Source organism: Tympanuchus pallidicinctus, unplaced genomic scaffold, assembly GCF_026119805.1.
Source record: "Tympanuchus pallidicinctus isolate F22 unplaced genomic scaffold, pur_lepc_1.0 scaffold8, whole genome shotgun sequence".
In the NCBI taxonomy this organism is placed as follows: Eukaryota; Metazoa; Chordata; class Aves; order Galliformes; family Phasianidae; genus Tympanuchus; species Tympanuchus pallidicinctus.
The window spans coordinates 37343167-37355337 of record NW_026294802.1 but is presented as its reverse complement, the minus strand read 5'-3'; the positions used below and the strand labels follow the sequence as shown (position 1 = coordinate 37355337).

The window sequence follows — 12171 nt, the reverse complement described above, 5'->3', positions numbered from 1 at the left end:
CAGCGAAAGGGGCGGGAGGGGGAGTTCAAAGGCACAAACAAGGAGCGCAGGACCAAATTCCTCCCCCTCCCTCTCCACTAACGGGCTCGGCGATAAATCCGGCTCGGCTACGCTTCGCGATGGGGACGTGCCGCCGCCTTCCCCTCGCTGAGGCGGGAGCCGCGTTCCCCTCCCCGAGGAGACGGCGGCTGCCGCGCCCCCGGCGAGCGAGCGGACGCCGCTGAGGCGCCGTACCCCCGGCCAGCCCGCCGCCGCCGCCGCGGTACGGGGAGGACCGTGCCGCTGCGACAGGGGAGGACGGGGCTCGGCGCGGGGAGGAGGCGCTGCGAGCATGCGCCGGGCGAGCCGCTGACTGGGCGCTCCGTCAGGGTACCGAGGCAAAGGAAAAAGGAAAGAAAGAAAGAAAGAAAGAAAGAAAAAGGGATGAGGGGAAGGAGGATGAGCGACGGCGGAGGGAGGCGAGGAGGGTTTTAAAGGAGGCCGGCGGGATCCCGCGGGAAGGAGCGGCTGTGGCACGCGGGGCTCTCCGGCACCAACAGGTAGGAAGGAGGAAGGGCTGGAGCGGGGCTGCCGCAGCCGCGGGTGCGTGCGGGGAGCGCTCCGCGATGGCAGCGGACGAAGCGCGGGGCGCGCTGCCCGGCCCCGCCGCGGGGCTCCCGCAGGGCTCCGGCTGCGGCTGGCGGGCGGCGGCTGCGGGCGGCGCGGCGCGGCCCTGCATGGCCGTGGGCGGGGGTGCGCGGTGTGTGCGGTGCGTGCGGTGTCCGTGTGCGCGGAGGCAGGGCCGCGCGGCGGGGACAGCTCCGCGGAGGAGGGGAAGCGGCGGGGCCGGCGGGAGGGGGAGGGGGAGCCTGATTTCATGGTTTTAAAACGATGCCATGATCTGATCGGCGTCTGTTTACACGGCGGCGATCGGGCTCTTTCGCGGACGGTAAGAACGGAAGGATCTTGCCGGGGATTCAGCGGGAATAGGCTTTGCACGCCCGAGCTGGCGGAGCGGCGCTCGGTGCGGGCGGCGGGCAGCCCGGGGCTGCTGCGGGGCTCTGTCCCCGGCGCGGGGGGAGGAAAAAAACAACGGCGGCACAGCGGCAGGCAGAGCCCTTCCATTTATTTCGTTTTGCTGCATGAAATGTGCCCCGGTGCGCTGGCCGGGAGGATTAGCGGGCTTTGTGGAGCCCCGATCAGCGGGAAATAATAATAATAATAATAATAATAGTAAAAGATGCAGTCGATGTACGATATGTTTATTTAAGCATAGCCCAAAGCAGCCCTCCCCGAAGGATGGGCATTATGTCTTGGGTGTGATGCCTGTTTTGTCTCGGTATTTACATCGAGCGTTGCTTATTCCGAATGATGTCGAGGCTTTAAAGATTTGCATTAAAGCGGAGAGGGGGGGACCCTGAAGCACAGTGCCATCGGCTGCCTGGCGTACCTGTTTGTTTGGAAGCCGAAATGATGAAATTACGGTTTGCAGGAGGAAGGGAGGGAGATAATGAATACCGTTTCTCTTAGAATGTGCATGAACTAACACGGTGTGATTAATGTGCTTTGGTGACTCGGGTTAAAAAACATAAATTCTGCAGGGTTTCTTTGGGTGTGATCCGTATCAACACAGCAGCCGCCTCTAAAACACTGACAAATAGCGTAGCCGTAAAATAAACATAGGTAATGTCAAAATACCAGCAGCCGTTGGTGATTTTTTTAAGGATGTCAGTGATTAGCTCTTGGGCTCGCAAACTGGGAATCTTTCGATTCATAAAATCTCCGAGGCTTTGACTGTAGAATGACATACGCTACCAAAGCTAAGGGGCACTGGCCAGTTCTGAGACTGTAACCAGCCAGATCTGTGAAATGCCAGTGATCAAACATGCTGAACAGTATGTATGTATGCATGTATGTATGAAAGCCTCGTGATTTTTAAAAACAAACAATAGTACTCAAATTTACAACTTCATTTGCTTCTCCATAAATTACCATCTTTGTTAGCACTTTCTGACATCATTTCTTGTTAACTTAAGAACTGATAGCTCGATTTTTTTTCAGATATTTTGATGGCATGACAAATCAGAACGAAGAGGATGTACTGTATGACTAGACACCAGATCAGTTCTGTTTGTGGATTACATTTTCAGTAAGATGTATGGATCTATTTTTTCCTTCTTCTTATATATAGATCATGAGACTTGACTGAGGCAATATACATATCATCCATCCATCTATGGCGAACTACAGCCATGCAGCTGACAACATTTTACAAAATCTCTCTCCTTTAACAGCTTTTCTGAAACTGACTTCACTGGGTTTCATAATAGGAGTCAGTGTGGTGGGTAACCTTCTGATCTCCATTTTGCTAGTCAAAGATAAGACCTTGCATAGAGCTCCTTACTACTTCCTGTTGGATCTTTGCTGCTCAGATATCCTCAGATCTGCAATTTGTTTCCCATTTGTTTTCACCTCTGTAAAAAATGGCTCTACTTGGACGTACGGGACTCTTACTTGCAAAGTGATTGCCTTTTTGGGGGTTTTGTCCTGCTTTCACACCGCTTTCATGTTATTCTGCATAAGCGTCACCAGATACTTAGCTATTGCCCACCACCGTTTTTATACAAAGAGGCTGACCTTCTGGACTTGTTTGGCCGTGATCTGTATGGTGTGGACTCTCTCTGTAGCCATGGCTTTCCCCCCAGTTTTAGATGTGGGCACCTACTCGTTCATTAGGGAGGAAGACCAGTGCACTTTCCAGCATCGTTCCTTCAGGGCTAATGATTCTTTGGGATTTATGCTTCTTCTTGCCCTCATCCTCCTAGCCACACAGCTTGTCTACCTCAAGCTGATATTTTTTGTTCACGATCGCAGGAAAATGAAGCCAGTCCAGTTTGTTGCAGCGGTGAGCCAGAACTGGACATTTCACGGTCCCGGAGCGAGTGGTCAAGCAGCTGCTAATTGGCTGGCTGGATTTGGAAGGGGTCCCACACCGCCAACCTTGTTGGGAATCAGGCAGAACGCCAACACCACGGGCAGGAGAAGGCTACTGGTTTTAGACGAGTTCAAAATGGAGAAGAGAATCAGCAGAATGTTCTACATCATGACATTCCTCTTTCTGACCTTGTGGGGTCCCTATTTGGTAGCCTGTTACTGGAGAGTTTTTGCAAGAGGGCCTGTAGTACCGGGGGGATTTCTAACGGCCGCTGTCTGGATGAGTTTTGCCCAAGCTGGAATCAATCCTTTTGTCTGCATTTTCTCCAACAGGGAGCTGAGGCGCTGTTTCAGCACAACCCTTCTTTACTGCAGAAAATCCAGGTTACCAAGGGAACCTTACTGTGTTATATGAGGGAGCATCTGTAAATCTTTAGCCTTGTGAAACACTACCATTCTCTGCTAAGCAATTGTGGCCTGTAGCCATGTCTTGAGAAGAAAATCAAGAATGGGATGTCAGCAGTTGTAAGGATTTGGGCAACATTCTGCAGTCTTTGCAATAGCTCACCTCTAATCCTATTTTAAACCTAAACATGTTCCTGCTGACCACTGCTGAAGGTTTGTAATTAAGAACAAAGGACTGAACTACTGCCCTGAATTTCTTTATGTGGTTGAAATCTAGATTATGAAAGTAGCAGGTGCTAAGTATCAGTGCTAAATGCTGTGTATATCACTACATAAAATAAGACCATCAGAAACATTAGCATTGGACATCTTAATAAATTAAGTTGATATGAGGTTAATGTGTTGATAAAACTAATTTTAGACATCTGAAGACCTTTAAAACATTTCATACAATTATTGTTTTGCAAAGACTGAAAACTGGGGACTCAAGTACTGTAACTGATTAAAGATGTGCCATGCATTATTGGATTATCACACTTACAAATCTGTTTGCCTTGTGAGTAAGTTTTGGGGAGCATTCCAAAGCAGTATTTTTGTTCTCATTTAGACTTCTTTTTTCTTTTCTTTTTCTTTTTTCTTTTTTTTTTTTTTTTTCTTCCGAATATATTACTCTTTCTAAATGCCATTTTCCTTAACAGTGAAATAATAACATTTAACTGTATTCTGTGGTTTTTGCTGACTTGGTATAAAGTTTAATAGACTCTTATTTATATTTTTTAAAAAGCTAGATATCAGTCTGTTAGGCAACGTTAATGATAATATCCAGTCATAATTGAACAGTTATAATTATACAGAATAAACACATGTTGCCTTAAAGGGTTATCTAGTATCTTCCATTTTGTTTAGCATTGAAGCAAATAAGCAAGGAAAATTGAATCAGTGACTCTGGTCAGTCATTTGGGAGTGCATGAACGATCACTTAGTCCTCTTTTTTCCTTTTTACTCCGATGGTTCCCAAAATCAGTATGCACATCACTGGGATGATACGGTTTTTTTCTAGGTATGCCGCCCTTTCTGGTTTGTTCTGAGAAACACAGGCAGTTGATGTATGTTTATATTTTAAGACAGCTGTCATGGGGAGACCGCAGCCTTAGTATGATATCTTGCACAATTTGTGAAGCATTTATTCTACTGAAGGCACAGTCTTGTTTATATTTTCTGCACATTTTGGTGTATTGGTTGTTTTAAATTATTTAAGTTTTAACTTGTGAAAGCATATAATATGATTTCTTAGTATTTTAGAAATACATTAGAGTCTGTGAGTCTTTCCTTCTTTAAGATACAGATGTGTGGATTTCAATATAAAGTTGCATTTGCCAAAATTTACCTGTGTAGCTTGTTAATTTTCTTGGAATAAAATTTTACATTTTTCCAGTTATACAATTAACCTTTTTTTATTTTGTCTAGTGAGCTAGCATGAAGTACTGAGAATGTAGCCATTATGAATTTATTATCCTTTGCAGTCACTGTATTCCCAAACTGTAAATGCATGAATGATGGGGACCACAGGATTGATAAATGATATTATCTACAGTAGCACTATTGTGTAGTTTATCATAATTACCCATCTATCTGTTTTAATATGTCAGTTATATTTAAAGTTACAACACAGTATTTGACATTAACTTCACAGTTTGATTTTGGAAAATGTGTATATTTGAAGCACAACATCACGAGTCAGTCGATCATAAAGAACGTTGATTTTTTTCTTAATTTCTGGAGCGACAAGACTAGAGGTCTTGATTCAGTATCGGTGTATGTTGTCCTTTGTTGTAGTTTTATGATCAGCAAGTTAATCTATACGTACACAAGCAGCAGTCAATAATGGAAATGCTTAAATTTGTATGATAACAGTATACAACATATGCAACAATTCAGAGAGTTGTGTCTATATGTGATCAGACAACTTGATCAAAGATTTAGTGAGCAATCTGTTTGACCTCACTTACACTTTTATACTGAGGTTGATTGGTTGAGAGGCATGGCCTAATATACTGTGTTGAAACAGAAAAAAATGCTGAAATAATGAGTCCTCATCAGTACAAGAATGTTTCAGAACATAATTTGAAACGGGACCAATAAACTTCTACCAAAAGGACTTTTTTATTACGCTGGAAAAGGCTTTGAAATTAAGGTAGTTAAGCAATTGTCAAAGATGGAAAGAGTGCATAAAAGCTGAATCGTGTGTTGAGAAAAATTCTGAAAGTTATCCCACTTAAGTTTATTAAAAGGTTGATTGGCAATAACTTCAGTCTAATTTCTATAAAATAGTAACCTTTACAAGGAACATTGATATTACATATTGTAATAAAGAAGTACATATAAATAAAGTTGTAAATAGTGTTATAGTTGTAGAAGTAGTCGGTTCTGAAAATTAGCCAGAAAATGATGACATTTCAAGAGCTGCATATTTGGGGCCTGACCTAACTCCTAATAAAGTCAGTTGGTGTTTTCCCATTAACTTCATTTGGAGCAGAAGCAGGCCCTGACGTTTCTATAGTACTATGCTTCTGAAATACTGAGAAGGCTGTGTTTACTATGCAGTGGGGAAAAAAAAAAAATTAAAATTATTTCCCTGGAAGTTTTGCAAGCAGAAACTGATGTAAATTAAAATAATAAACGGTAAACAAGTCTGAAAGCAAATATTTTGCTAAATGTTTTTCTTTTGATATCAACGTAATTCCTTTGACTAACTGAAAGATATGCAAGTGTGTTACTACTTGACAGAGAAGTGCTTTAAGTGGTTTTTTGTATTTTTCCAGTACAAGTGTTGTGTAAGATGTAATTCCTTTTATTCCCTCCAGTGTTAAAAGAACAGGGGAATGTGCAGAGAAGTTAAGTGACAACATATGAAGTAACATTTTGTACAGAGTTATTACTCACTGGAACTCACTGGCAAAGGATGTTGAATAGGTGAGAGGTTCCTAAAGAATTGCACATATACGTGAACCAAAGCAGTAGTTGCAGATATTGACACGGCTGTCATTTTGATTCTAGTTGCCACATCAGGCCTCATGCATCAGGGTATAAATTCAGAGGAGCAAGAAGGCTTTCTTCCAGTTCAGTACATGCTTGCATCACAGTATGAAAAGCCTTCTGCTTTCATTTTAGTACGGATGTGACATTGGTGCCAAAGCTTATTGGGCTAGTAGATTACTCTTCTATTTCAGAGTAGCAAAGAATATCATGCTGGCTTATGTCTGCATTGATATTGAATGCTCATGGGTAATGAGAAGCTAGTGGCAGAAAAAAGGTGTAAGAACAGATTCTGTCCAGAAAAAAATATCTGCCTCTGATTTTTTCCCCAATCTATTCGTGCCGCTGGCCCTTTGGCAGCCTCCATCACTTCTTCCAGGTGAGATATTTTATATATTGAGTCCTATATTTATCCTGCCCTGGTGCTCTTTAAGTATCTCAGCCATTTCTCCTCCAGAACAGACAGATGAGCTGTACTGACTTCCGGTGGGTGCCCAAAGTTTGTCAGTGTCCGGGTTGCCTTCCTGAATACAGAGAGACCACTGGTTCCTTCCAGCTGCCTTCATAGCTGCAGCTGTCGTGCCATTGCTTGTCTTGCACACCGGGTATCTCTGGCTTTTGGCTTTGATAATGAAGAAGATGCTGTCTGTGTTATGCAAAGAAAAAATCAGGATGAGGAGCAGGCAACAGGAAGCAGTTTCCTCTCTTCCAACCCTTCATAACGAAAGCACAGTTGTTGCTGCATAAACTCTCTAAATAAATCAAATGTACAGTCAGAAAATTAGTGCAAGGTTGTCGGTACAGCCATAGAAGATTATTACGCAATGGTTTTCAGCCATTCTCCAGGCCTCGGGGGCAGAGGAGTCCTCTGCATCTATCTCCTTATAAATGCACTGAGTTTTTTCGCTTGTATTGTCTTTGCTCTGCCTTTCAAGCGTGAAAACATTTTACTTACATGAGCACAGTGTCACTGCAAGCTGCTGTTTTACCCCTGTGTTTAATAAATAACGTCAAAGGGAAGCCTGATGTTTTTTGAGGTAGATTAGAGAGGTACTTGGACTAACATTTGTTTTTTAGCAAATGTTAAATAGAACTGTGGGTTGCCAGGCTCTTCCATAGTTACACAGTCAGATGTCAATTGTTGACAATAGAAATGGTGTAGACTAACTTGCATAAAGCTAAATCATAGATAATGCAAGGCATACGCACTCTAGACTGCAAGAATTTCCTGTGTTTGTTACGTTTTTTGAGGAATGAAGTTAAGCTGAAGTAAAAAGCTGAAGTAGAAACTCAAAGGAAAATGGTGGGTGTTTTTCCTTTTTTTCTGCTTTGTTTTAGCATAGCTGTGCTAATCTGCAACCTGGGTTACACACCCACAGACAGCCAGGAGTTGACTGCACAGTTCTGCATACCACATAGACAGCTTCCTTCCAGCTTATATTCATTGAGAGCTGTGTAAGTGCACGCTACTGATCTGATTGACTTTTCAGAAAAAAGAAAGGGCTCACTCTAAGATACTGTTCTTCAAAAGTAAATTTCAGTAGATGTTCTCTCCTTTTGTTTACTGAAGTGATTCTGAGTATGAAGAAACCAATGATCTACATTGGTAATCAACTTAAGCATGCTGTGACTGTGTCCATTAGCACCAGGACAAGATGGCATTTTGTGATGCATAGGGCAGCAAGGGATCAAAGAGTTTGATATTACATACCATGACTTTCCTTGAGTGGCCTGAAAATAGCTCATGGTTTATACTTAGAAGAAAAAAAAATATGATGAAACTGTCCATTTCAATGGATAAAGTCTTTAACTCGACAGTATGGGAAAAAACTCAAATTTTAAAAATTGCTCATTATAAATAGCAAAGGGGTTTTGTGTGTTCATGTTAAATGTGCAATTACATAAGTATATGGTGATCAAAGGAGTGCCACGGTAAATAAACTACATTTGTAATAGTCTAAAGAGGAAATAAGTAACAACAATCTTCAACCATTTAAATAAAAATAAATGTATTCAGTATTCAGTGATTTTGTGTACCTGGTGCACTTAGAGAAATGCCTTTAGACAGTGGCTTGACTGATGCAATCCAGAGAGACTTACTCTTTACATCAGAGTCTTTGTACTGTGCTTTATAATGAACTCAAGTTTTCAAAACAGAATTCGTCTGATATAATCTTCAACAAATTGCATCAGCTACAATAAATATTAGGCAAATTACTGTCTCCAGAGATTATTCAAAATTATCTCTGTGCTAATTCAGGAAGAGTCTACTTCACCTTTGTTAAAGAGCCATCTAGCCAAAGATGCATATTTTTTTGTCATCCTGTCATTTCTTGGTTAAGACGAGTTATTCTGTAATGTGGAATTAAAAATCCCAAGTACGAAATGATATGTTTGAATTTCAATTAGCATGCCACTTATTAAGTTGTTGTAGTGACATTTTAAACAAACCTATGAAGCTTATGATTAAAAATGTGAGCAATAACTTAGGAAAACAAACAAACAAAGTCCAGTCTCACGCTGCCAGTTGAATATTTCTCATATTTTCCTGGAATATTAGAGTTTCATTTTTAGGAAAGCAAAGGCAAACTTTGAAAAGAAGTGTGTTGGAGAGAAGGAAGCCAGAAATACGTTTGTTGAGGTAATCTTTGCAGTGAGAATGGTTATCATTTGTGTATTGCATTTTCCACATTATTATAGTGTATCAGCTTGTCTGTGTTTTAGTGGTGTCTATAAGCAGGATTAAATTCTCCATTATTTACCATTAGCTATATACCATCAACTATATAATTTTCATTCTATAATCAAAAAGCTCAGGCATGTTAACATCCTTAAGCAAGTTGAAGAAGTTGCTAAAAACGGAGTTCTGCATAATTTTGGAGGATGGGATGCTCGAGACAGTTTAAGACAAGAATATGCATATATGCTGACTACATTAGGCAGCAGGTGGGGGAATACAATAAGGTTTCCACTCCTGTATATGTTTTAGCTAAAATCCTGCCATTTTCCTTCAGTGAAGGAAACCATGGAACCAGTGCACCTCTAGCCTGTAACCACTTCCATGCTGGTCTTAGTTCAGACATCATTTGTGCATTGGTATTAATGGTGAAATGGAGCAGGGAGCAGAGATCAGAAATGCCCAGAAAACATGCAGAGGCTGCAGACAAGTGATACGTGTTTGTCTTCTCAAAACAGAAGAAGTAATGGGAGAAGCAGAGGTCCAGAGGTAAATGTTTATGTCAGCTGGTTGGTGTTTCATGCTCTGTTGCCCTCTTAGAAGTAACTGAGATCTGGTTTACTCTTGATCTGTTTTTATTTTATGTAATTTGAAAATGCATTCTATCTCTGCCAGTCCACTCCATCCCACCCCTCACAAGTTGATTTTATGCTTAATCGAGTTTGTATAGTCTTCACAATGCATACTTAATGGCAGATCATTTGTAGCTTTGCACTGATTATGGAGGTATATATCAAAGCATGCGCTTGCTCATTTCCATAAGCAATTCCTGTGTTCGAGACAACACAAATCCTATTTCTGAAATTAAGGCACTCTACAATTATGTTTCCTGAATTCTCTGTCAAGGCCCTTCGGCTTTGGAAATTTCTTCTGTTTGATCCAAAACACTCAATGCAGATTATTATGGCACACTGCAGGGAACATTCGATTTCTCTGACTGCAGGACTGTTTGGACATCACAAAGACTGGAAATGTATATTTAGCTTCTGTGTCATGATTTATGGTAATGACTGGGCAATAGAAGTGATAGTGATGGGGCTCCTAAAATGACATATTTGGATAACTGCAATTTTAAATTTAATCCTAAGATACCTAGCACAAAAGAGAAATGCTCCTTTTGTAAGATGATTGTGTAAATGAAAGCAATCACAAGTAAACACACAAATAAGTGTAGTTACAATGCAGTTAATGTACTCCGTCAAAGCTATAGCAAGAGAGACATAAAGCAAAACAAACAACAAAAAAGAGAGTATCATTTGACATGTAATCCTTGTAATTTTGGACACAGTCTCTCTTCAAGGAAAATCTTCCTTTTGTGAAATCTAGTCTCAATAAAAACTAGAAGATCGTGATGGTTAATGTAAGCGCTGATGTTTTTTACTTGACTAGTTCTCGGTGAGAGGACGCTGTACAGAGTGTTAGCAGCAATCTATGTCATAGGCTGTGCGCAGAAGCAATCTGCTGATTGCTTTCAAGGGAGGACGTATATGCGTATATATGGATTATTTTCAGACTCCTCAAAATACTGCGCTATAGTTGGTAATGAGTAGAGACACTTCAAACTCCTGTGGAAGGCATGGAGCATCACACCGGAGCATGGTGAGAATAAAGTCAGGCACAAGGAAGATGAGGGACATTTAGTGGTATCTTCCTGTGCTGGTACTAGTAGCTAATGCCTTTGGATTTATCTGTATACCTCTTTGTAAGTTCCTAAGTGGTGGTAAGGGTATTTGCAGTAAGGTGGGGTGGAGTGCTGCTGACAAAACCTTGCTCCCACTTCTTTACATAGGGGTGGTCTGGAATTTGAGCCCATAATAGTCTGGTTCCTGCCCCAAGCAGCTTGTGGGTGGTTCTGGTCACTAAACCCATCAGCCTAAGGAGATAGCCCAGATGGGTTATTTGGACACGGTCCATGCTGTTCAAATGTTTGAAACTTGTTTTCCTTTCAGTTTTTGTTGTGAGTAGTTTATGGTTTTCATGGGTGAAAAAGAGGTGCGTGCAAAAGGAATGAATGGGAGATCAAATAATTTCCTTGTAAAAATGTAAACCTTGAAGCAGACAGAAACCACTGTTTGTGGAGACTGTTCTGTATAGATGAGCTTCCTGTAGCAGTCACACTGGCGCAAAAGCTGTTGTGTATTGTACTCATTTGTATTGGAAAAAAAATCCCTTTTGTATCTTTTGGATTAAAATTTCATGTTAAATTTGTTTCTTAGCATCCTAACTTGAAGGCAGTCACAAAAGTGCCCATCGCCCTCTCCCAGCTGGGGGAACCCCAAGTCTCAATGGAAAACACAGTATCAGTGGGAATATTGTGATGCTTTGATGCCAGTTAATTGAAGGCTGATGATGCAGTAACAGTTGTTGCAGCTGAAGGAGTTAATTTCCTGCTTTAACGTGTTTCTTACGCAAACATCTTCAATCCCTTTCGTACAAGGCAGGCTTGGCAAATGTGGTTGTTTGGGGTGGTATTGATATCTGAGCCATGCTGTCTAAGCACAAATGCTGGCTACTAAATAATGTATTAATTTAAAGTTCAGAAGAGGCAGTGTAAAGCTAAACAAGCTGTGTTTTCTTAAGTCATGTTTGTAATCCATTAAACATTGGCTTTCTACCTGGGTATTGTCAGATTTAGCATACAAACGTAGTACGAAATTAGAAATCAAGCTGTCAAGATAATTTCTATTCACAGAATATAAGTGTGAAATGCTGTAACTATAACAATTTATATTTGACTGCCTCTTTGCAAATATTGAAAAAGACTATTTGGTAGAACAGATAGAAAATCCCTTACCATACTGAAATTAGTAATAAAATACCTATTGCTTTCAGTGAAGTCAGGCATAAACCTTTATTTCTAAAGACAATAGATTCACTTGTATTGGAATTGTCTAAGAAAGGAGTTTTTAAGGCCCAGACCACACTCTTAAGCATTTTGGTTCTATTTTCTTCATGTCAGGGTTTTCATATGATGAGTGCTGCAGTGAAATCTGAACTCTGTTGTAATTTATATTTATGTAACCATGTTGCTTAACAGCCTCATTATGGACAAGTACCTTTTTGTGTTAGGTTCTGTGAAA

General features: G+C 41.2%; 1 protein-coding gene across 2 annotated transcripts; it reads left to right on the top strand.

Moving 5' to 3' along the window:
* The first annotated feature begins 277 nt into the window (after positions 1-277).
* On the top strand, positions 278-6021 carry GPR85 (G protein-coupled receptor 85). 2 transcript variants are annotated; one of them, XM_052667967.1, is made up of 2 exons: positions 278-539; positions 2041-6021. In XM_052667967.1, the coding sequence occupies exon 2, from the start codon at positions 2216-2218 to the stop codon at positions 3326-3328; it is 1113 nt and encodes a 370-aa protein (XP_052523927.1). In that variant the 5' UTR covers positions 278-539; positions 2041-2215; the 3' UTR covers positions 3329-6021. The 2 variants fall into 2 exon arrangements, with proteins under 2 accessions (XP_052523927.1, XP_052523928.1); XM_052667968.1 differs by lacking the exon at positions 278-539 and adding an exon at positions 843-928.
* The last annotated feature ends 6150 nt before the right edge of the window (positions 6022-12171 follow it).

Excerpts from the sequence above, each read along its gene's own strand:
- GPR85 (XM_052667967.1), top strand. The coding sequence starts at position 2,216 with ATGGCGAACTACAGCCATGCAGCTGACAACATTTTACAAAATCTCTCT.